Genomic DNA, 26192 nt, shown 5'->3' on the forward strand with positions numbered 1-26192 from the left:
AAGTGGGATGAGAGAAGAATATCAGGAAGAATTAGCAATTAATAAGTTAAGGAAGTTAATTTATAAGATGTTTTGAACATGACTTAATAATAATTTAAATTTTAGATTTGACTGTCTCTGCCACTTCTATAAAATGAATAAGATAACATTATCATCCTTAGCTGGGCTAAATACAATGCAAGGCAATAAGATTATTAAAACGTCTGAGAAAATAAGGTCTTCACCCGGTGCCAGAATGATATCAAAGGAGGCACGAGGCAGGTCTTGCTGGGGACAGAATTCCACAGATAGGGCAACACCACCAAGAAGACCTTCTTCCCAATTAGGCATGGAGGGAGGCTGCACAACCCTGTTTGGGAGGGAGATCAGCCCCGCTATTTTGGCAGCGAGGCCAGGAGTGGCTCTCCCTGCCTTTAAAGGCAAGGAGGGTCACTCCGGCCGGCACTGCCAATGCAGTGCGGGCCGATTTCGGTCCCAAACGAGGCCGTGAAGCCCCATTTGGGAGCGAAATAATGCCCCCTACGTCTGATGCCAAATGCGGGGTGTGTGTCTGGGGCTGCACTCGGGGCCGCTGGGGGCGGAGGCCCAGGTTCTTTGAACCCGGTAGCCCAATGGTGGCTCCACCCCTCTTCCCATTTGCCACCTGCCTCACCTCAGATGACAGGGATACCTGAAGGACCTCCAAAGATGATCTGAAGTGTGTAGCTATGGAAGTAGGTGTCCCTAAAGACAGTGGATCCTAAGATATGAAGAACTTTACAGGTAAGGCAGCACACTTAACTGCACACAGAAATGGACTGGCACGATACAGCTCTTGAAATACCAGCAAGATGTGTTTCTCAACAAACCATCCGCATTAGCAGGCTAGCAGCTGTACAGTATTTTGAATTTTCAGGCAGTCTTCAAAGCTGTTCCTACAGTGCAATGCAATGCAGTTATAGGCAAGCAGCCACTTCTAAGAATGGAGTAGGAAAGAAATGGGCAAGCGGGTGATTTTAAAAATACATTTTCAATCTTTCCCCCAAACCCCCATAGGATCATATGGGGGTTGGGGGGAAAGGTTTATAATTTGTTAATTTCCCCATTTCTTTCGTGGGTTGAGTGGTAGGTAGTACCCATCATGCCCTTTCTTTCCCATAGGTAGCTCCTATGGGGAAGAAATATCCCACTTTCTTCCCCATAGAGATCCTATACCCCACTTTCTTCCCCATAGGTAGCTCCTAGGGACACCAACGGAGTGTTTCAAGTTTCCCCATTGTTCCCTATGGCCTGAAAAAGCTTCATTCACAGAGTGCACTGCACACAAGTTTTGCATTGCAATTTGCAATGTATTTTGCAACCCTGCCTTGAAAAACAGTGAAGAAGCACACATTAAAAGGGAACCTGCCCCTCCCACTACAGACCACACATTTAAAATACAGTCCAAAAATGGCCACACACAAAATCACTGACCCAGCCACAGTGCCTGTGCTGCAGTAACATCACTGGCACAAACTGCTCTCTCACAAACAATTATGACTCCTTACTTCATAGGAACATAGGAAACTGCCATATACTGAGTCAGACCATTGGTCTATCTAGCTCAGTATTGTCTTCACAGACTGGCAGCGGCTTCTCCAGGGTTGCAGGCAGGAATCTCTCTCAGCCCTATCTTGGAGAAGCCAGGGAGGGAACTTGAAACCTTCTGCTCTTCCCAGAGCAGCTTCATCCCCTGAGGGGAAGATCTTGCAGTGCTCACACATCAAGTCTCCCATTCAGGAGCAACCAAGGCAGACCCTGCTTAGCTTAAGGGGACAAGTCAACTAGAGCAACTCCCTCTTTTATCCCCCCCCGGCCAATGCGGGCGCAGTTGCCCATGACAACACTTGATTTGTATGATAACTAGCCAACCAAGCAGCAAGGAGATCGCAAGCCAATCGGAAGCTAGTGCTAGAAAACCAATCAGCAATGGAAAAACAGGCCTCCAAGACAGTGCTCGAAATGTCAAAATGTTTCAACGCAAAATGGGGTTGTTTTGCTCTGAGTTCAAAACAGGCCCTTTAATTAAAGGGCATTTTGTTTTGCACTCAAGATACTCTAAATGGCCTGTTTTGACTTGAAACATTTCAACGCTGGCATGTTTTGCTCATCGCTAGAGAGAACTCCTTTCATATGGAGCTTTTCTTTTTCCCTCCAGGGATTCTAATTTCTAAAATCTATTAGGAAAGGCTATTAATGGAAAGGCTATTATAGTTACACTAGAATAATTTCTATCATCTAAAATTATCACAAAATAGATTGCTCAATTCACTGTAGCGGCTGGTAATATTCACAAGTATACAGCAGAGAGGAGTTCTGGGTTTTGTTTGTTTGTTTGTGTGTTTGTTTGTTTCAAAAGAGAGAGGGGTTTTGGCTGTGAAGCCTTAGCAGCCTTTTATATTTTTAATCATTTTTGTAATGCTGCTGTGTCAAACCTGCAATAAACTTTGGTTTGGGACAATAAACTAGATGCTAAAGTTTACTCTCCTATGTAATTTGCATAAGAGAATGATCACTTCTTTACCTGAAAAGAGTTCATCCAGCGAAGTGAAGGTGGCAGAGAAGCATTGCTCTGAGACAATAGCAGCAGCAGTTCCAAACAAGTTTTTGATGGAAATGTTAGAGGATGTACTCCAGTATCATTTTCCCATGCAGCAACAAGACTGGAAAACAATAAGAAGCCCCATTATTTCATTACTATACCAAGAGGGTTCAAAGCCCCAGAAAACAGTACTCTACTTGGCTTATAAGCAGGCTAACCTAGGCAACCTAGTGTGATTGATATAGCTTTTATCTGTTAAAACCTGCTATTGATTACCTAGTAACTTAACATCATTACAACTGCTTAGCTGGACCAGACCAAAGGCCCATCTAGTCCAGAATAGAGTTTCCAGTAGTGCCCAGGAAGCTCAAAGTTGGGCATGAAGGTGCCACCATCCCTTCCAGTGCTCAGAGCGGATGCCATCCATGGCCAATGGTTGATTCATGGCATGACATGGAAGTAGGATCAGCCACCTTGGCACAGTTAGGGGCAGTGAAAGCTGAAGGTCTAGTGGAGATAAAAGGAGATCCAAAGGTGTGGAAAGGAAAGTGGAGGAGAAAGTGGAAAGGCTATATAGAGAGGCCTGAGGTTGGGGAAGAAACCCCTGTGAGGAGGCACTCTATGCTAGGGAACCCTGTCAACCCACCATGATCAAAGCCCTGGTGAAATGCATTGAACTGAGAATATGAGGTGCTACCTGGACCTCACAGAGAGACAAGCCACACAGCCTGCAAGGAAGATGACTGGAGGACTAAAGCCAGAGGCACTCTGTGGAGGGGCAGGATAGGCGGGCACAGAATCTGCATGTGCCATCATAATCGCTTACGGAGACATGGTGAGCATATTAATCCTTGGCTCCCCAAGGCGGAATTTACTCAGGAATTTATTCATGTTTCCACTGGCACTGTGCAGAAACGACCATTCCCACCAGTGCTTTGCCCAGCACTGGTTGGGTTCCTTTAATGGAAATGGAGCTCTGTAGAGCCTCTGGACCATCTTGAAAGGTGTGCATGGTGTGCTGGGAAGTACTTTTCTTCATAGAGCTCTTAAGAAAAGGCTCCATCTCTCTTAAAGGGGCCTTCCAGCACTGAGAAAAGTGCTGACTTTGCACAGTCAGCACAGTGGGAAATGGCTCTCACACTGAAGCCAGTTCTTGATGTTTTGCCAAAGAGGTCTCCACTTAAAAAACAGTGAAGATCACTGGCTTAGAGCAATACAACATCCTGTTGAGTGGCTACGGGAAACATGAAAGATGAGCTTGAGATATGGGGGAAAGCGGTAAATGCAGATAATGAAAGGCAAATGCACCTAGACTGGGTGGGCAACTTGTGACTGGGAATGATGGGAGTTGTAGTTCAACAACAGCTGAAGGGCCACATTTGCCCACCCCTGACCTAGAGCAATGCAAACTAAATATCACAGAGATATAAGTGAGAAAATCTTGCAGTACAGCTTTAGCCTGCAAAATGGGGCAGCACAGAAGCAAAACAAAGTTGAACTCTTACAGAATTATCAGTTCTCATCTCCACAAGCTGGTCTTTGCTGTTGCTATAAAAGACTAACAAACCACCCTAATGGAATTGGTTTATACATAGTTCCTCCTCTTTGCAGATCTTTACCTAGTATAGACTGGGTAAATGTTATATTTTATTTAGCGGTTGGTTGTCATGTGTGGATTCCCTAGGGAATCAAAGTGCAGAGGTGCGACTTCTGCTGAGCACTGACAGAAGCTGGCTGTTGTTTCTCATTAATACCAGTTCCATGCAAAAGTTGCTTATATAGGTCCACAGCACAATCTACAGCTCTCTCAGCAGTGAGTCAGAGAGCCTCTCATTAAAGGAGACCCAAATAGATTTCAGAAAAATGGCTTGAACAGAGCTTTAAAAGGGGTTCTCTTTCATTTTAATTGCTCTGCTCATTGAACTTTTGTATTTCCACTGTAGTTTCATAAAACTCGTATATTAATGAGAGACAGAAAGATAGTGGTGGACATGATGAGGAAAATTACTCAAAGTAGCCCCGTTGAAATTAAGAGGACAAGTTAGGCAACGTCTAACTTGTCTTTTTAATTTCAGTGAGATTACTCTCAGTAATTTTCACCATGATAGCCTCTGGGTGGTAAGACGAGAAAGAGTGACAAACCAATTACTGTACACTGCAACCACTGCAAAGAAAAGCATGTATTTCGATATGTTGTTTGCTACTTGATCAACTGTAGGTTAGTTAGAAGCATGGTAGAGTTTAACAAGGGGTCCTACTCTACAGTAAAGGATGTTTGACAATAGTTTGTATGATTTCTGTCTGGAGGGTAGAATTGCATTTCCAATATTTTTATTTATTTATTTTTCAAATTTGTATACCGCCCCAAACTTCCACCTCTGAGTGGTTAACAACATAAACCAGATTAAAATCAAAACTTATTTACACAATTTAAAACCACAGTCCAGTTTAAAAGCTTGGGTAAAAAAACAAGTCTTTAGAGACTTCTTAGTTGTCAGAGATGGGGAGACTCTTATTTCAGCAGGGAGCACATTCCAAAGTCTTGGGACAGCAACAGAGAAGGCTCGTCCCTGCGTAGCCACCAGATGAGCCAGTGGCAACCGCAGACAAACCTCTCCAGATGATCTCAATGGGTGGTGGGGCTCATTAATTAAGGGCTTGTGTTAATATACATAAACAAACAAACTTGATTTATATAGCCACCCCATAAGAAATTGTTCACTGGGCGGCTTACAAAATAGAACAAAAAGCTGTAAAATAAAGCATACAGGTAAAAACACATTAAAATATAAACAACAAGTAGTATTGAGGCACTGCAATAATTTTGCAGATGATAAAAATGGTGACTGGCACACTGGTGTCTGATGCAGATGCTAAGAACTCTTGAGTATTCAAATTGCAGCTAAGCCTTTGGGCAGGTTCACCTAATTGCATGGGACCTGCAATGTAGCATGGAACCTGTGGTTCAAGCAGGCCAGGTTGCAGCTAGAACTTTAAATTGGTGCGGCAGAGACTCACACATCTCAGTTTGTTGGAAGCCAAAGGTGCACCCCCAGTCTGTGTTGCCCAGCAAGGCCCCAGATGCTATCCCAGCCTGCCTTGTGCTGCCCTTCAGCTGGCAAGCTTTGCCTACATCATCCGCTTCAGAGCCATTGGTGCCAATCACAAAGGGAGCTGGCTTGCCTGGAATGAACCAGAGCATGAGTTTAGACACAGCATGAACCCAAGCTAGAACCTTACCAGGCTGACAAGCCAACTTCAATTTTGGGTTATACATCTAGGTTTCTGAGGAAACATGCAGTTGTTGCCATAGGGTGCATTCACATGACAGCAGACAACTGGGTAACCAAGACGGCAAGTAGGTTCCACACGACATGAGAACCGGCCCGCTACATGTGTGTAGGAGGGCCACAGAGAAGCCACAATTTTCAACCTCAGGATTCAGTCTATTATGAAAACTGATATATTAGCCTATATTACAAGAATGGTGCAATGATCACTAGAAAAGACACGTGGTCGTGAGGCACTTCACGCACATAGGAAAAGCACTATTTAAAAAGTAACATCCTCAGTGTGTGGATACCCTGACAGAAACTCTCTCAGTCTGCTGAAAAATGCTGTGCGTGGGAACCACTGACCAGCCTAAACTCTCCCTATAGCTATGCATGTATAATACCCTCAAGCCATTTGACTGTCAAGACAGATACTAGCCATGGCCCTGCCTCAAGAGTGGGAGAGTCAGATATGTTAATATGGCAGGTGGGGGGAATATGCAACCAGCCTGGTGCCCATTCCCCTGTCGTAAGGAGTTACTGCTGCCGCCACCACCATGATTGATTGATTGATTTCTATACCACTCTTCCAAAAATGGCTCAGGCTGGTTTGCACAGAGGAATAACAAACAAACAAACAAACAAACAAACAAACAAACAAACAAACAAACAAACAAGATGTATCCCTGTCCCCAAATGGCTCACAATCTAAACAGAAACACAAGATAGACACCAGCAACAGTCACTGGAGGTACTGTGCTGGAGGTGGAGAGGGCCAGTTACTCTCCCCCTGCTAAATAAAGAGAATCACCACGTTAAGAGGTGCCTCTTTGCCAAGTTAGCAGGGGTTGAAACAACATGAAACAACTCTACCTGGTAATCTTCTGGGGACAAAGAGCCTCACACTAATGGAAGCAACAGAAACTGCTGCATCCTTCCACCAATTGAATCCTTGGAGCCAGTGACAGAGAGAAAGGCTCTCATGCACAGATAAAGGAAGAATGGTTCTCATTTGCTTCCAAGCCACATATATTTCAGTAAAAGTCCTGAATGTTATATGGGTTCATATGCTAGAGCAGGGGTTCTCAAACTTGGGTCTACATCTCTCATCATCCTCAGCCAAAATTACTCAAAATTAATCTGATGAAAATTACTCAAAGTAGTTCCACTGAAATCAAAGGGACAAGTTAGGCAATGCCTTTGACCATTGTGGCTGGAGATGATGGGAGTTGTAGTCCAGCAACATCTGGGGACCCAAGTTTGAGAACCTCTGCGCTAGAATATTTGATTACATAGCATCTGTGCTCTTGTACTCTTCACAGTCTGGCAGCTGGCTCCACTGCCCTGCATATATGTCACCTATAAAGTGATCTGTACTGAAGCATATCATTTCTTTCAACAGAAGTTTATTATACACCCTCCAAGTATGTAACATGAAAACACTGATCAATAGGGCCTAATTATGGTAGAGACCAGTCTGGGAACAGTGATTCCCAGATGTTGTTGACTACAACTCCCAACATCCCTAGCTGCAACAACCTTTGCTTGGGGATTATGGGAGCTGTAGTCAACAACATCTGGGAATCCCTGTCAGAGGGAACACTGGCAGAGACACTTAAAAAATAAATAAACCACCACAAAAAAGCCATCAGCCCTGGATGAAAAGAAGCTAACACTTGGGAGAAGCTTATACTCCAGGATTTCCAGCAATGAAGCAGTATGGATTTCCCCTCTTTGCCTGCTAACCAGAAGCTTTCAGCTTCACATCTGAACAGTTATTTCTTACTGCATGCCTGTCAGATGAAACCTCCTGTTATTCAAAAGTAACAGGAGAATACGTTTATTAGACGCAACTAAAATGGTGATAATCAAGCTTTTGGGTTCCCCAGAATTCTTCTTCAGGGTGGATGTTAAGTAAATAATGGAGTACAGAGGTGGAGGAAGAGGAGGAAACAGGGAAACGCTGGGCAAGAATCAAAGCCCAACGCCTGCAATTCTCAACAACCTGTTAAGGAAAGTGCAAGAGGTGTTTTGAAGATTTAGTAGGGTAGATGTGACAGAATTCCAGCTGCTAGTGGGACAAACAAACAAAAGCTCTTCTCCTTTGGGAACAACAAAAGCAAGCAGTTATTTGGATATGTCTCCAGTACTAAGCAGAATACAATGGTGCCTTACAAGGCAGAGAACAGGAAGAAATAAAAATGCAGCAATCTTTATATTAAAAAAGCTGGAAAACTACTACTACTAGGTTAAAACGTTTTTTAAAACCACCTCTCTCTTTTTTGTTTGACATCCAAGCTGAAGACAGGGAGCTCAGAAGGTTTACTCAGTACTTTGTGGCATTTTAATTGATCCTGATGAATATATTTGCTTACTATAAGTTAGCCAATACATATTTTTGAAGAAATTCTGATATTACTTACTTGAGGTTTCAGTAATTCCGCTATGCAGCATAATGAATGGAAACGTTCATATTAGCTGGGAAATATCCTTAAGGGACAATGTTCACGGAGGCCCCCTTCCGACACAACAGTAAACCGCGGGTCCAATAGACCGGCAGTTTGCCTCCATCACCTTCCCACATACACCATGTGCTCCCAGATGACCACAATCAGAAGTCTGGGAGCTAGCAAAGGGGGCGCAACCGGCTGCACGGGCTTTCTCCGACACTGGAAGTTCAGCCCACACCAGCTAAAGGGAGAGAAGACTGCGGGAGGAGCTTCCTCCCTTAACTCCAGTTTGGAGTTAATTCAGAATCCAGGTGACGCAGTGCAGGGAACGAGCCCTCAGCTGGATGAGTGGAACTCACTACAAACCAAGGGTTCAGTCCCAAGTTTGGGGGTAAAATCGGAACCGCAGTTTGGTCTGGGAACTGTGGTGCTCAATATTTGGACAACATGGGTGGAAAACCAGAGGTGAGTTTACCTCCAGCTTGACGTGATGTTTGAAGGCAGCCATCATCTTCAGGTAAGTGGGAACAAGAGCAGTATGAGATGAAGGCACAATGATGTTTCAGCGGCAGCTGGTGCGGGCACCACCGGGGGGGAACAGTAACTTAGCCCGCTCTCCCCGCAGTATCGGCAAAAGTAGGTCTCACTGATCGTGAGACCCACCTCAGTGGCTAAGTTTCCTTAACCATGGCTTGGCATGACATCTGACCTGAACCATTGGATGACCAGTACTGCACCCAGAACTCAATTGCCCTATTTGCATGTAATGTGTTGTCCAGTGTGCCGGCCTAAGCATGTAACTGCAGGTCCAATGGGCCTGCTGTTCTGCTCCCCACCCCCACTCTTCTGTCCAAACCTGGACTTAATGGAGTGCAGGGAACCTGCAGTCAGCAACACTGCAGAGAGCAGGTGGAACTGGCTTTGTGGGCTTCCTTCTTGCATGAAGGACAGCCCACACAGTCAATCATGGCCAGAGAGAGGGAGGAGCTTTCTCCCTCGACTCCGGTTGAAGGGAACGCAGTCTGCATTTCCAAGTTTGGATGCTACACAGGCTGCGTTGAGCCTTGGATTGGGGCAACAAAACTCACTACAACCCGAGGGATCAAATTTCACATGGCTCTGAGTTCCAGAGAGAAAACCTTGGGTTGCTCGCACTGCAGAACTGGAGTTGCAAGCATTCAGATGTAACAGTTTGGCAACCTCTGGCCCCTTAAATTCCGGTTCTGCTTTACATGTAAATACAGTCAAAGAGAAACCATACAGCATCATTTTATTTATTTGATTTATATACCACCCTTCTAAAAATGGCTCCGGGCGGTTTATATAGCAGCATTGGGATGATGTCTATATCCTTTCTACCATTTTCTTGTGTGTGTGTGTGGGGGGGTAACCCCTAATATTTTCTTTGTAGCTCTGCCTTTCTTGGCAACCCAAAGAGATGGCCTTTTCAGGGTTGCTATCATGAGACCAACATTACTTTCTTGAGCAGCAGTAGCTAGTTCAGTATCCAATGCTGTATAAGCTTAATGGGGGTAATTTTTCTCAACGTGAATCACTTTTCGCTTATTGGACTCACTATTCCTTGATAGAAAAAACAGTTTGCTCTTTTACAAGCCTCTCTAATCTAGAGATATGCCTTTAGAATTCTGGGATGCGTTGTCACAGTTAACACTTATCTTGGCAAAATACACTGGAGAATTTTTTTTAAAAAAACCTTTCTCTCCTTGATTTCTGATCCTCTCCATCAAATCTTATTTACTCTCCAACAACACTGCAGCCTCTGGGAAAAAAGGAGCTTTACTTTACCTGGCTAAACATAGAAAAAAAAGGTTTTGTCTTTAATAAGAGCTTAAGATAAATAATCCCAAATCCCAGTGGGCCTCGTTAAAGTCACCTCATAAAATTTTTACACTTGCATATGAGTTTGGAGAAGAGAAAATGTCGACCTAGCAGTTTGAGCTCACGCTGACTAATGTAGCTTCAGGGAAGAGATTGTCGAAATTCATGTGCCAAGCTATTTGAAATGGATGTAAAACAGCCAATTATGATAAACCATTGCTGAGTGTGGCTAATGACAGATTATTTTCAGGCATAATAATCTCATTTTTAAGTAAACAAAATAACAAAGGCAATGTCCAGCTATCAGGGAGCTTAGCTGTATATGTACACTATAATATTTTCTAAATCTCTGAGGCAATTAAGCCCCAACAGTTTTACAGACTGGTGGATTTAGGATGAGATTTCTCCCATCCTATAGCATTCATCCCAATGGATAACAAGATGCCAGAAAAAGGACCAGTTTATATTCAAATGGCAAAACCTTCAGGTTGCAGGTTGGGACATACACACGTGAATGCTTTCCCAGCTGATGTATGGAGTTAATAAATCCACGTATTGGAGAATAATGTTTTGACTAACCTTATATCAACTCGGAAGAAAAAGACATAGACACTACTGAAAACTGACCGACATTCCCCATAGTGCTCTGACAAGCAGCAGCGGGCGGGTGGGCGGGAGAAAGCGGTGACTGGCGGATGGGCTTGGGGGGGGAGGAGAAAGCCAGGGGGACTAGAGGCGCAGATGGTCTGCGCCTGGTTCAGCTAGTTTGCTCTATTTTCTAGAGAAGTGGTTATCTTTTCAAGAACAACCAATATTTATATGCCACTTTTCAACAAAAGTTTCCAAAGTGGTTTACAGAGAGAAATAATAAATAAATAAGATAAGATGGTAGTGAACACAACGAAGGGAAGAGCAGCCACTGCTGTGGTAGCATTCACAGAACAGAGTAGAGTTGGAATAAGTATTCCATTTGAAAGCATCTGTACTCCGAATTTTGCCTTACTTGAATTCCTCTCTCATTCTGCCAAGAGGATTCATCCCTTGAGGCATAATTTAACTTCATGCCACTACAAGCTAGCAACAGAAATGTCAAAGCACAGAGGCTGCCCACTCACCAGCTCAAATTTGCTATTTGCAAAAGATTCCAGAAAGACATAAAGAAGTGGAGATTTACCACCACATGTGGTAACAGTCACCAGCTTGTTTTTTAAAAAAAAACAAACCCCTCACTAAGACAATTCACAGATGATAGATCTATCAGTCAGCATAAGGGCTAGTATAAGCTCTGAAGTTCAGATGCTAGTGACACCATCACCATCATACCCTGCTTCAAGACTTTTCAAGGATATCTGGTTGGCCACTGCTGGAAACAGAATGCTAAGCTTGAAGTGCTTTTGGCTGATCTAGAAAGGCAATTCTTAGGCTGGAGGCAGACATAACCTAAAAACCAGGGCTCATTACACATTCTTCAGCTATATTCAGAGCTTGTCTTCACAATGGAATTGTCAGAAGAGTATAGCAGCCCATTGATCTTGCTACTGCTGCCTTGCCCTCCACTTCTGCCTGAGGAAAGCTCAGGCACACGGTCACGGAATACTTTGCTAGCTTTTTCTAACCGGAAGAGGCAGTGGCAATAGCAAATGAAAATGCAAGCAAAGAGGGGCAAGACTGAGAGGCTGTGTGAGAGTTACACCGTGAAGGTGGACGCAGATTGTTAGGAATGTGCAGAGAGCCTCCTTTTAATAGTATTTCTGTACTCAGTTTTATGTCCTTAGGCAAGCTAGGAGAGTGCAAGCAACCCCTGACAAGAATAGGTGCCTTTCCCTGACCTCTTTCATCCCATGACAAGTTATAATGGCAGGGTAGGGTTCACAGTTCCATAGCAAGGAACAGCAACTTGCAAATGGCCCAGTCAACAGAGAGAAGCTGGAGGGAAAGGTTATGGCTTCAAATACCCTGCAATCCATAATTCATGTGGACTATCATTACTTCCACCTGATAAGCTTGACTAACTTCTAAAGCATGATTGTTTTTTTAAGTCCTAAGTTTTTTTTAAAAAATCTATAATTTTGGAGAAATCAGATTTAGATAGCTCCACTTTTCTAAAGAATATAAGAAACCCATTAGTACTATATTATTCTCCCATATTCCTTAAAAAAAATCTATTAAAGATACCCAATGGCCAAACTTACTAATCTTTATTTATTTTTTAAAGTGTGTGTGTGGGGGGGAGGGGCGGCAACAAAAAACCAAAACAGCAGAGTTTGTATCTAAGGCTAGCTATCTATTGCAGTAAAGGAGCTGATATGGGATATGTGAAATTCTGGACAGCTGCCATCTTCTATATGGAACCCTGACAGTTAACTTTTAATTGCCCTTGTGTATTTTGACAGCACTCCCGTCTCCTGGAATACAGTCATTATATCCTAATCCTGTCCTTGCTGGCACAGTATTTGCAATGGAAATTAAAATAATTTTCATTTCTGGCTGCTATATTACTAAACAACTTCTTATCTCACTGGTACCCAAGAGATGTCCTGTCTTACAATTCCTACTACTGGTGCAGGACTATTTCTGACAATATAAAAAGAGGATTTGGACAAAACTGACTTGTACTGCTTCTGTACTGCAGAAGCAAGCAGAACAAAAAGTATCAGAACTCTCATTAGAGAATCTAAATCTGTCTTTTGAATAGATAATGTTTTGGGAGATCAGCAATGCCTTTCAATGGATTAAGAATATTTGAAATCCGACATAATATCTTATTGAATGACAAAAGTGCTTATTAATTGCTGGGAGATTTCCAAATACCAAGAAAACAAAATCCCACACTCCCTTCTTAATAAGTTATCTCAATAAAAATGAGCAATCAATGTAACATTTGTCATTAAGTTTTACAGTGTACAGCACTGCAAAAATTGTCTCTGGAAGCACCTTCACTGTGGCAAAGTTGGTATAGTGAAGACAATGAAATATTACTGGATTTCCCAGATTCCTTCGCTGTATGAAAGAATGTCCATATGGCAAGGTTCTTCGGCATACTTGAACTGGGCATCAACGGGTAGTGACCAGCCACTGGTGAGGCTATCCTATATGCTTCATACATATCTCTCACAAGGTAATCAAGGGGAGGAACACAGGAACATAGGAAACTGCCATATACTGAGTCAGACCATTGGTCTATCTAGCTCAGTATTGTCTTCACAGACTGGCAGTGGCTTCTCCAAGGTTGCAGGCAGGAATCTCTCTCAGCCCTATTTTGGAGAAGCCAGGGAGGGAACTTGAAACCTTCTGCTCTTCCCAGAGCGGCTTCATCCCCTGAGGGGAATATCTTGCAGCGCTCACACATCAAGTCTCCCATTCAGATGCAACCAGGGTGGATTCTGCTTAGCTATGGGGACAAGTCATGCTTGCTACCACAAGACCAGCTCTCCTCTCCTTCAGTTCTCTGAGGAAAACTATGGTTGGGGAAATGGTGTTTTCATGCACCATAATTTTGAAAAAAAGGAGACCAACATGAGTACGTTGCAACAGACTGCAAAGGAAAGCAGTGGTTAGAGCTATGATGGCTGCTTTCCTGTCACCTGGTAGGTATTCCTTTTTTGCATGTGAGTCCAGGGCAGCTCTTATGAATTGGATCCTGGACTGAGGGGAGAAAACTGATTTCTTTAAGTTCACCATAACCCCCAGATGGGATAGCAGGTCAAGAGTGTAACAGACATAGGAAAGCAGTTTCTCTCTGCAGTCCAAAGGCATTAGCCAACTATCGGAAGAGGCAAAAATTGCTATGCCCTACATCATCAGGTGTGCTATGATGGTGCTGACAAACTTCATGAAGACTCGGGGTGCAGCGGAGATGCTGAATGGCAGTACAGTGTATTTGAAGCATTGCTGTCCCATTGTAAACCTTAGAAAATTCCTGTGTTTGGGGCAAATCCTTATGTAAAAACGGGCATCCAGCATCACAAAACACTTCTCCCCCGTGAGTAGGGGAAGAATGCTACTCAAGAAGAACATCTGGAACTTCCTTGTCTTTAAGAATTTGTTCAGGTGACCGAGATCCAGATGGGGTGAAAACCCTATCTCTTTGGGGCATCTGGAAGTATATTGAGTAAAAAAACCCTCCCCCAATCCTCCAAGGGGACTGGTTCTATAGCCCCCTTCTGGAGCAGCAATAGGACTTCATCCACAAGTATTGGAGTTGAGTGGGTGTATCTGATTCCTTTGTAAATGGGACGGCTTAAAATTTTGATGGCATAGCCGGTTGTGATGATGGATAACACTCAGGCACCGGATGTTATGTGATGCCATTCTGGGGAATGGGGAGGGAGGCAAATAAGAGTGAGGATTTGTTGATGAGATACTTCCTTGCCCGAGCCGTCAAACGGACTACTTGGAATCAGGGACGTAGCAAGGTTGGAGTGGGCCCAGAGACAAGATTTTAAAATGCTCCCCGCCCCCCGCTGAAGCTCAGCTCATGAAGTAAAGAAATCTTAAATGAGGCTGAATAGTGGTAACAAAAAGAAAGACATGCTGTTCTGGTAGCTCCAGGTCTTAATACTCACATCAATTTCGGAGGATGAATACAACTGAAGGAAGCCCGGGCGGCTGCGCGGCTGGGGGAGTCAGTCATGTGACTTACCTCTGAGGGCCCCCCCAGGCAGTGGGCCTCCAGACAACTGTCTTCCCTTGCCCTATTATAGTTACGCCCCTGCTTGGAGTTGTCCTAAGGATGAGCTCTTTGCTGATGTCTTTCTTTAGGGAAAAATGGTTGCTTAGGAGTATAATTTGAATCATTCCTAAAATCCTTGCAATCAGGAGGATTGTAGTGGTCCTTTTCCTGGCTGAAGTTCTTGAATCTTTAGGAGTAGAACCACTGTTGGGTAGACGATATAGCTGATATAGCTTAGATCCAGGGCACCCAGGGAACTCTAGTAGTCTTTTGGACAAGTGAGTGAAGCATAATTCATAGAAATGCTCCCCTCAAGGAAACCTTTGCTGGAGAAGCAGAAGGAGTCTTTGAGCCTGGAGTAAGATCAGAGTCATCATCATGATCGAGCCCATGAGGATGGAAACCACTGAACGTAGATGCAAACAGAGTACTATTATTAGAAGACTCCAAGGCCTGTGTCATGGCTCAGACTTCTGACTCAGAAGAGTCAGAGGAGGAATGGGAGGATTCGCCTGCTAGTGAGGGCTCAGAGGCACAGCAACAGGATTTAGCAGGGAGACCAGACTCTGGAGCTGAGGAATCGGAACAACTGCCAGACATGAATCCTGATCAGAAGCAGGCTGATCAGGAGGAGGCTGGGATTTCACCTGTCTTGAGAAGACATCTCAAAAGGAAAGCTCAGTGGGAGGCACGCAGGTGCAGGAGATCACAAGAGAGGAAGCAGAAGTGCTGACTCAGGGAAGCCTGATTGGCTGCTGGTTCTCTTGAAATATATATCAAGCAGTCTGTGATTTCCACCGATGCTGTTAGCAACTTTCATTGACCGTGCACCGTGTTCTATTTTGAATTCTCAACTTTTCCGAGTTCCAGTTTGCCCTTGTTCTGTTCTTTCCTGTTCTGTGTTCTTGTTCCGTTAATTCCTTGCTCTGGTGTCCTTTGTTCTTTTTCATTCCTTGCTCTGTTGTTTTCCTTTCAATTATTACTCAGTTATTGTTAGAGGGAGGTACCTAGTTCAGTTCAGGGGACTTGATTCATTTACTATTTTCTTTGTGAGCCTTTTTGTTTTCCTTTGTGCAGCTTTGCTGCTACTTTCTGTTAACGCACAGGAGGAATGCTGAAGGGGGTTGTAAATCCTGTTGGGTTAGCCGAGCTAACAGATTTACGACAGCCTGCTCAATGGTATGATGCCCATGGGTAGGAAGTGGGGTCCCCCAGGGATCGGTACTGGGACCAGTGCTTTTAAACTTGTTCATAAATGATCTAGAAGTTGGGGTAAGCAGCGGAATGGCTAAATTTGCAGATGAAAATAAACCATTTAGGGTAGCGAAATCAAAAACATATTGTGAAGAGCTCCAAAAAGATCAATCCAAACTGGGAGAATGGGAGAAAAAATAGCAAATGAGGTTCGATGAAAGAAAGTGTAAAGTGATGCATATTGGGGCAAGAAGCCCCAACTTCACATATACGCTGATGGGATATGAGCTGTTGGTGAATGACCAGGAGACAGATCTTGGGGTCATGGTGGACAGCTCATTGAAAGTGTCGATTCAGTGCACAGCAGCTGTGAAAAAGGCTAATTTCATGCTAAGAGTCATTAGGAAGGGGATTGAAAATAAAACTGCTAATATTATTATGCCCTTATACAAATCTATGGTGCGACCATATCTGGAGTACTGAGTAAAGGAGCCTGGAGCACCTTTCTTATGAGGCTAGGCTACAGAATCTGGGGCTTTTTACCTTGGAAAAGAGGCAACTAAGGGGAGACATGATCTAGGTGTATAAAATTATGCATGGAGTGCAGTGGGCAGACAGAGAAATATCTCTCTCTCTCTCTCTCTCTCTCTCACACACACACACACACACACACACACACACACACGAACCAGGGGTCACCCCATGAAACTGAAGGTCGGGAAATTTAGGACTGACAAGTGGAAGTACTTTTTCACACATAATTAATCTATGGAATTCTTTGCTATGGGATGTGGTGATGGCCACCAGCTTGGATGGCTTTAAAAGAGGCTTAGATAAACTCATGGAGGACTGGTCTATCAATGGCTACTAGTCTGGCGGCTATGGGCCACCTCCAGCCTCAGAGGCATGATGCCTCTCAATACCAGTTGCAGGGGAGCAACAGCAGGAGAGAGGGCATGCACATACCTCTTGCCTATGGGCTTCCCAGAGGCATCTGGTGGGTCACGATGTGAAACAGGATGCTGGACTAGATAGGCCTTGGGCCTGATGCAACAGGTCAGTTCTTATGTGAATAGGGGAGGAGCCCTGAAAACACCGCAAGAAGCGGTGATGGCGATAGAGCCTTAGTATGTATCTATACAGTTGAAGTCAAAGTCGCTGTAGCAATGCAAACAGTTTTCACAACATAGTGTGGAACTGCTGACTTCGATGGGTGATGACCTGGGATGAGCAAAGTTGGTGAAATGATAGACAGAGTAGATGTCAGTGCTGGCAATGGGCTTTATATCGGAAGCTGAGAAGTAGACGGTCTAAGGCTGACCACCTTATACTCTTGCTGACCTGTCAATGGGGATGGTGTGTGAGACAAGATCAATGTCGAGGGCCAAGAGCTCTCTGGGCTGGAGATGGCAAACCAATATGTTCTCACTTCTGCTTTTTGTGGTGTTGATGGTGAAAGTCCTCAGTAGCAGTAGAGGGTTTTTTGAAGTCAGAGTTTCCTTTAGGGTGACGGACCAGCCCTCGAGACCGACTCTGCTCTTGAGCCCAAGGATCTCCTGCCAGTGTTGATATCAATGATGCTGCTGGCAGATTGGTGGCATATTCACAGCATCGGTGTCGGGGGTTGGAGAGCTGTCACATAGAGGGCAGCTGACTTTTCAGAGTTCCCGACTTTACTTTATTTGTCGTAAAAAGGCAGACAGATCTTTCAGGCCTTGATGTTGTAAACTTCTTCAAGACAAAGTCATCATGCTTGTCCGAGGAGGGAAGGGTGCAGTCATAAGAAGCACACTTATTGAATGTTTTCTTAATGTCCATCATAGAAGGGTAGCACACCAAGATTAGTAGAAAACAATATACAGACCACACCGATGCTGGAGAAGACAGTTGTAGAGGAACAGCCATCTATTCCTCCTACCCTTTTCACTGCTGCCACCAAGTGGACTTTTGGTATGGCTGGATTCACTACAACAGCCCTTTAAAAAATCCTCAGTAGTGTGGAAAGGCTGATAGGTGTGGGGTGGAGACACTCAACAAGCAGCTAATTTTTTTAAGAAAAATTGGTTCAGTAATTACTTTTGCAGCAAAAAAGCACAAACACAATCAAAACAGTTATTAACAGAGCAGGTCAGGGAAAATAAAAACTGGAAAAATGCATCTACTACCTGACTCTATACTGGTCCCTACGCAGAGTCCTCTGTGCTTTCTTGTCAGCTTCTGGCTTGCTGGGTGGATGGTTCTGATTACAGCACAGGTCTGGGGCTCAATCCAGCTTGGCTCTTCTTTTCCTTCTTAATGATTTCAGTTGGGTTTCTCCCTCCAGCAGACTGACTTCCAGGACTCTCTATCATCACTCCCAATATACAGTATACACAAAACACTCCCAATATATACCGTTTCTATGGCCCAATAGTTTTTTAAGCCATTCAATTCGAACAAACAAAAATGCCCTCCATTTCTTGAAATCTCCTTTCCTTCTAAAAACCAACTGTCAAAATGCTAATCCAAAAGTGGAACTACAGAAAACCAAGAATGAACTTTTGACCTGGCCATCCTTCTCCATGCACAGGCATTTGCAAACACAGAAATCCTATTTGCAATACTGCAGAGTTCTTATGAATATAATATAACACAATTCATTTATCAGGGCTTATTTACAAGAAGAGGTTTGGGAATATTAATACATGATACAATAAAGGGACTTCTTTTCAGAAACCCAAGGGGTCTAGGCCTCATTCTTTCACAACAGTAAACAAGTTGAAGATGAAAGCCAAAAAGTAGTCCAAAGAACAGAATGAGTCCAGCCAATAATAATATGAAACAAGAGAAAGAAGAACCGAAAAGACAGTCTAAAGCTCCAGATACCAGAGAAAAACAATTGAGGAATCAGGAGCAATGGAGAAACAACCTTCCAGACCATACAGCATAGTCGTTGAGAAGGAACTGAGGAGAAAGGTGCTCTCCCACCAAAAATAATGGACGCACCACACGCACGAGTTGGTGGAGCTGAAGATCCTCACTTGGAGCTTGATAATCTTCAGCCGGGTTTACTGTGCAGGAGCAGAACCCAGGCTGGGAGGAAACATGGATCACCTCAAAAATCAGTTTGTGCCTGGCTAATTTGGACCCCTTCCCTTCATAGCTACTTTTTGAAAAGGATATCTGATGGTCCAATCACAGAACTTCCAGATCAGATGCATATTCCACAGTAACATTATATTTCATGCAAATCTTGAGACAGTCCTTAAAATGCATGTTTATTCTGCCCTCTAGTACCCCAATCAGTTCAGAACAAGAAGTTCCGGTAAGAACTTCTAGCCTGGTCTTCTAACTTGTTTAACTTTATTAATCTTTTATTTTACATTTTATCTATTTAATTAATGTTGTGAGCCACCCTGAGAAGTACTGTAATAGAGGGGCAGGGTATAAATATTTCAAATAAATAAATAAACACTTCATTGGAGGGCAAGTGGCCTCAGGGGTTTATTATCCACAGGGGTTCCATTCTCAGCTACAACCGTAGATAATGAAACTGCAGATAACAAGACCTTGAGGCTCTTCACACGATCAGTGTGAAGAACCTCTAGAGGGTTTGTGGGGAGAGCAGGCTTAGCCTGCTCTCTACGCAGAAGATCACTACTGTAGCCTTGGGCAGCCGGATCAGCCACCCACACAACTGCTGGCTCCATCACGGAGCCACCGCCGGCTGCGGGGATCGGGCCGCGTGGCCCCCGTAAGTTCCAGAATGCCCCGTGCGAGTGTGCAGGGCATGCTGAAGAGACCCCTGAGCTGGCAGCCTCCCGGTCAGGGGGGTCGTGTGTTGCCATGGCGCGGAGCCCCGCCATGGCAATACACAATTTAAAAAACTGGGTTAGCGGAGTGCTCGCTCCACTAACCCCGTTTAAGGAGAGGGGTATTTAAGTAGGTTTCCTGCTTTGGGAAAACTGGGCTCGCCTGCAAGCCCAGTGGTTTGGGAAAAGCGGGCTAAGCTCTCTTAGCCCGCTTTCCACTGATTGTGAGAATACCCTCCTTGAGGCAATGGGAATTGGGGGGTTAGGTTCCTGGAGTGGGGGGAAGGGCTAAGACACTTTTAAAAGGCAGAAATAGGAGAAGTAAATCATTGTCCAGAGAATAGACTGTGGGCACAGGATGCAATTCTTCTGCTGAAACTAAACACCTGAACTTATAAATAAGTAAAACTCAGAAAACAAAAAGGGATAGCTTTATTTCCAGTGAAGTTTAATTTCTGTATTTGTTTGTTTGTTAGATCTATATCCTGTTCTTTAACCAAAAGCATTCCTAGTACCCTGAATTGATGGAGGGGGAATGGTGCCTGCTGGCCCTGGCTTCTAACTTCTATGCATTCACAGACAGTAGAAAAGGGGTCTCCAGGCGCAGAGGCTCTTTCATGCAACTGGGACTTCTGAGCATACATAGCAGGTTCCTGATAGCATGGCAGATCTATGCATGCATAATGATATGCAGGAAGGGTTCTTTTCACACTTTCCGCTGGGTGTGCAGAGGTTGCTGAAGGGCCAGTAGGCATGATTCCTCCTTATCTTTGTCTGCACCAAGTCAGTGGAATCCATTAAATGCTCAGAACAATCCATAAATAAATGTGGTTCACTAAACCTATTTTGCAAGGAGAATTTATTTATTTATTTATTTATTTAATATACCGCCTAACTCTAAAGGCTCTAGGCCGTTCACAATCAATATCCCATATATACACAATATCCCAAGAAAGGCTACTGGGGACAAGTTCTGGCACTGATTTCTAAAACATTCTGGCTAACATCCTAAGACATTCTAGCTAACGTTCTAATACAGCTTTGGTGATTATATGAGGGAGGCACAATTTTCGATGACGCCCTCTTCCCTTGGAAGAATTCTGTGCAATGCAAAAATGTGTCCCCAAGGGACACCCAGCCCCCAGGGACATATTTTCACTTAGCCCAGATCACTTCTGAGGGAGAGGATGTGGTACAAAATACCCCATCCCTGCACCCATGCAGATGTCCATGCTGCACTAGTCATTAGCAGCACCGGCACTTTCTCCCCTACAACCAGTGCTCAGTAATTCAGCATGTCAGCCATCGGAGAGCAGCTGTTGGAGATGGTGGCCTAAGATCACCAAGGATAATGAGAAACAAGAGCAATCTCTGAGTCTTCAGTTGAAACAGATACTGGACAGACAAGTTAGGGACGCTAGGTATTCGCCAACAGTAGTGTATTCCCCAACAGTAGTGGGGTGAAAGCCACTTAATGGTGCAGTGGAGAAATGACTTGATTAGCAAGCCAGAGGTTACTGGTCCGAATCCCCACTGGTACCTATATAGGGAAGCAGCGACATAGGAAGATGCTGAAAGGCATCACCTCATACTGCATGGGAGATGGCAATGGTAAACTCCTGTATTCTACCAAAGACAACCACAGGGCTCTGTGGTCGCCAGGAGTTGACACTGACTCGACGGCACCCCAGTGGAGTGAACTCCTGGCTGCATTAGAGTAAATAGAGACCCTTGGTGAGGCCATGCGTTCTGTCACGTTGGTTTCTTTGCATAGCTTGGAATATTCATTACCTAAAGCTGATCAGAGTAGGAGTAGACTGAGGACATATGAGCGCCATCAAAATACAATGCTCAATGGAAGAGGAACAAAGTATAGTTTTATATACTATCACATTTTTAATTTCTCTCTGTGGATGAATGAAAGGAAAAATGTTCTAAACCATCCACAAGCAACTTGTATGCTAACTTATGTTTCTCCACTTTTAACAGCAAAAGTTACAAGATCACAAATAAATCCATATCAGACTGAAGTACCTGTTCACTTTTCATGCCTGAGGTCTTACAAATATAATTTTCTGCTAGAAATACACAGCCCAAAGCAGTTGACAGGAATGGATTAAATGCATCTCAAGTAATGTCACTCAAAAGCAAAAGTAAAAAAAAACAGAGTTGCCAAAGTTTGTTTGTGTCATTGTCCAACATCTAGATTAACAGTGCACCAGCGCAACAACATTTTTCATTGTGTGAGAACGGGCACAATTTCCGGCAATCCCCCTATTCCCTCTACAGCCTCGTGTGCCTCCTGAAAATCTGTCTCCTAGGGTTGGTGGATCTTCAGAGACATATTTTTAAAAGGCACAGAAAGCCGCAAAGAGAAGAGGCAATTGCTGGTAGGGGTATGCACGGAACTGGTTCCGTGTACACCTGGGAGCCCCACACCACTTCCGGTTTTACACTGACTGGGACAGCAAGAAGGTATACAGCTGCCTCGCACCAGCAGTTTTTGAAGCAGCACTGGAGGGGGAAAGCATTTGAACTGGTTCGTGCACATCCCTAATTGCTGGATCCTCCCCCATGCAACAGAAAATACTGTTGTGCCATCACAGTGCTAGTCTGGATGTGGGCCTGGGTTCCTGTCCAAACATGAGACAGTAACAATTATCTGAAGAAGTTGGTAATAAGTTCAACCTGAACTTGTTTTAACCTTGTGATGTTGGTTAAACCTTAGAGAGAGTGAATGGACCAAGGTCACCCCGGGAGCTTCATGGGTGAGTCAGGATGTGGACCTGGGTTGCCCAAATCTAAGTATCACTTTAGGCACTACAAGACAGTGAGGAAGTTCTCACGATGAGAGATTCTTGGGTAGGTTAACCCCGAAATCTCTGGTCATCAGGGATGCTCTCAACCCAGCAGCACTGAGCCTGGGTAGCCCAGAACCAGCATGGCATAGTGGTTAGAGTGCTAGACTAGGACCGGGAAGTCCTGAGTTCAAATCCCCATTCAGCCATGAAGCTCACTGGGTGACTCTGGGCCAGTCACATATCTCTCAGCCTAACCTACCTCACAGGGTTGTTGTGGTGATAAACAGAACCATGTACGGGCTACTTGGAGGAAGAGCGGGATATACTTGTAAAAATAAATACATACATACCCAGGCTAAAAGTGAGGTAGGAGATACACAGAGCCCATCCTACCTCATCTTCTGGTCATCTGTGCCGCAACAGCTTTTAAAAATGCTTGAGGGTTTGGTGGTCATGATTTTATTTATTTATTTACATTTATATCCCGCTCTTCTTCCAAGGAGCCCAAAGCAGTGTACTACACACTTGAGTTTCTCCTCACAACAACCCTGTGAAGTAGGTTAGGCTGAGAGAGAAGTGACTGGCCCCCAGAGTCACCCAGTGAGCTTCATGGCTGAATGGGGATCTGAACTTGGGTCTCCCCGGTCCTAGTCCAGCACTCTAACCACTACACCACGCTGGCTCATATTACCATAAAGTTGTGAGATTTTAAAGGCCAGGGTGAGGGGCCCTGTTGCTGTGCTGAGGGCTGCCTTTCCACTGCTCGTGTGGTGCATTGTGGGATGTGGGAGGACTCAGCAACAGTTTTGGGGCTGCATATTCTGCATACACCTCTCAATAACTTCTCTTAAAGGGACAAGAAAGCAGTGAACTATTTTGCCTGGAGTATGGGGGGGAGAGTTTTGCTTTCAGCAAATAGTCTTGCCAGCTACCAGCAAGTTGAAAAGGCTTGCAGTTCTCCACTGCACTTTGCATCTGCTGCTTTCGGAATTTCAAAAACGATTAGCATGTAAATTGGTTTTTTGACACATTAAGGAACAGAAATCTCTCTGCCAGGCCAAAGAACACAAACATGTTCAATTAAACCAAGAACAATGCAGAGAAAATTGAAACCCAACAAAACTGAACCTAGTTCCCAGAAATACCAACTTAGTGCTCCTGTATTCTAACTTTAAAAAAAAAGAGTGCACAATGTTAAGAACTGAGTGAACTATTAACTCCATAATTTGGATGCCCATTATTTAAACTCAACTACTGTCATGACCCCAGCCTCAACTAGTGACTCAGTCTGACTCAGAGTCTGACCTCGAAGAGGCAGGACTAGCACCGGACCTCTTCTCTGTTCAGACTGGCAGGTCTTACCTACTCTTTGCCAATGAAAGGAAAGCAGATCTCCAAGGAGGTTGTATAACAGACAAGCACTAGTATGCTATTTTTGTGAGGCAGCAGAGTCAAACACAATCCGAGGGCATTATAAGAAATTAATGAATGCATTATTTGGGGACTAAAATTTTAAAAAACACTTAACCCACAAGCTTCACCAGACACCGGTGGCTACAACAAAATTAAAAAAAACCACACACACACACTTTTTTTTAAAGTGTACTTCCAGGAGCTTGAAGTACTACTTTGCCAAACAAGTGATAATTTCACTTGTTCTAGCTTTATGGGAGGGGTATCTCTGAATTCTAAAACACAATGCATATGGGCATTGTGAAAACAGATATTTATACAGGCACATGAAAACAAATATTTATAACCTTCCCAATGTTTATACAGTGTACAGAAAAGACTAAACCTGAATCTGGAGATCAATAGATAGGAAAACAAAAACAGAACACTAGAGAAGGCCTGTTCCTTCAGCTAGAGGTTCCCAACACTGGGTCCTGAGATGTTGCTGGACTACAATCCCCATCAGCCCCAGCCACAATGGCCAAGAATGATGGGAGCTGTAGTCCAACAACATCTGGGGACCCAAGGTCTGGAACCCTGGCTTGCCATGTAATTACTGACATAACTACACTCTTCTGCAATCATTAATAAAATGCATCAATAGTATTCAATATGATAAAATGCTTTTATTATGGATTCCACCAAACAATATGTTGGCAGTGATATACTTTCTTTGTCCATATTTTAAAGTGAGCTGAAATAAGATATTTCTCAAGCAGGTTTCACAGTTGAATAGAAGCTGAAGAATCTGCATTCTGTGCTAGAAAAATACTAGTAATTTAATTTGCTTCAGTATTGTATGAACGGTATGTGCATGGCTGGTACTTACTCCTTATTTCTGCTTTTAATGCAGGAATGGTAAAGAACTTTGATAGTATTCTTAATCTCTGAAAACCGCCAGTCAAGCGACATACCATGGTCAAACAATGTAAAAACATTACTGGAGGCCAAGCTTCCCAGAGATTCCACCAACAGTGTGTCAGAGTTCAGTAGCCACATCTGTGGATAAAGGACAACATACAAATTATTTTAAAAAGTGAATCCAGCTGATATAAAGTTTCTTTCTAGGATGAAGCAACTTACTCCTGACACTTGAAAATCAAGCAAAACACCACTAGAAAATCCAGAATCTGCAAGTTTATGATGCAGCTCCCTCAATCTAGTGAATTGTTCATGCAACCAAGTCCTGTTTTCCTACAGTAGGAGACAAATGTCTGCATATTCAAGACATATCCTAGCGAACAACAGGGAAATCCTTACTGTACTAGAAATGAGATTGTGGCAATAACGTCAAGTGCAATATGCAAGGTTTACTACAATACACCTAATGTTGGAAAGAGAGAACAAGCCTGTTTAACAAGGGTGGTGGGCTAAAGTGATCAAACAGGATGGAAAGTTTTGGGGTCAAGTCACCAGAGATATTTGCGCCAGAAACCAGAAAGATGTAACTTACCAATATGTAGACTGTCCCATCAACTCCTTGTATGCTGAATCTAAATGTGCTTCTAGTAGTAGCAAGTTCTAGTAAGCACTGGGCTACAACATTCTGTATAAAGTGAGACCTGTTTTGAAAAATAAGACATTTTCATACAAGGTGTTCACAACAACCATTGTCTGCAAGACAAATGAGTATGTGAAGCACAATCTCAGGCCAACCCGTATGTTAAAATGACAAGAAGTTTGCATTTCCTGGTGGCATCCACAGTAAAAGAAGTAAAAAAAAAGATAGGAAAAAAGAATGATGAGTACAAGCATGATGATAGTGCTGCTAGTTGCACTGGCTCCCAGTCCGTATCCAGACCCAATTCAAAGTGCTGGTTTTAACCTTTAAAGCCCTAAATGGCTTGGGACCAGGTTACCTATGAGAGCGCCTTGCCCAATATGTCCTGACTTAGCACTTAAGGGACCGGGTCTCACGATCCGTGAGACCCGGTTTGGGTCTAAGCCCACTCTCCCCGCTCACGAGCAGCGAGGGATCCCTGGGCGGCTGGATCGGCCGCCCACACAATTGCCGGCTCTGTGACGGAGCCGGCAGGGGCTGGGGAGCTTGGGGGCTGCATGGCCCCCGGAAGCCCCAGTATCCCCTGCGTGAGCACACAGGGAATACTGGGGAGACCCCCGGAGCTGGGAGGCGGCTTTTCGCCTCCCCTTCGGTTGTCTA

The 26192-nt window shown here is 44.0% G+C and overlaps 1 protein-coding gene across 3 annotated transcripts in view; it reads right to left on the reverse strand.

Annotated features, from left to right (window-relative positions):
* Positions 1-26192, reverse strand: part of UBE3D (ubiquitin protein ligase E3D) — a 136915-nt gene that overhangs the window by 91016 nt on the left and 19707 nt on the right. For all 3 annotated transcript variants that reach the window (XR_008314172.1, XM_053287109.1, XM_053287110.1), the window contains exons 7-9: positions 25485-25593; positions 24861-25030; positions 2543-2681 (exon numbers count right to left, since the gene is read on the reverse strand). Coding sequence is in view for 2 of the 3 variants with exons in the window: in XM_053287109.1 (XP_053143084.1) it covers positions 2543-2681; positions 24861-25030; positions 25485-25593 (418 nt within the window). In the remaining variant the exon portion in view is untranslated. The remainder of the gene's footprint in view (positions 1-2542; positions 2682-24860; positions 25031-25484; positions 25594-26192) is intronic.

This window comes from Hemicordylus capensis, chromosome 1 (assembly GCF_027244095.1).
Source record: "Hemicordylus capensis ecotype Gifberg chromosome 1, rHemCap1.1.pri, whole genome shotgun sequence".
Lineage (NCBI taxonomy): Eukaryota > Metazoa > Chordata > Lepidosauria > Squamata > Cordylidae > Hemicordylus > Hemicordylus capensis.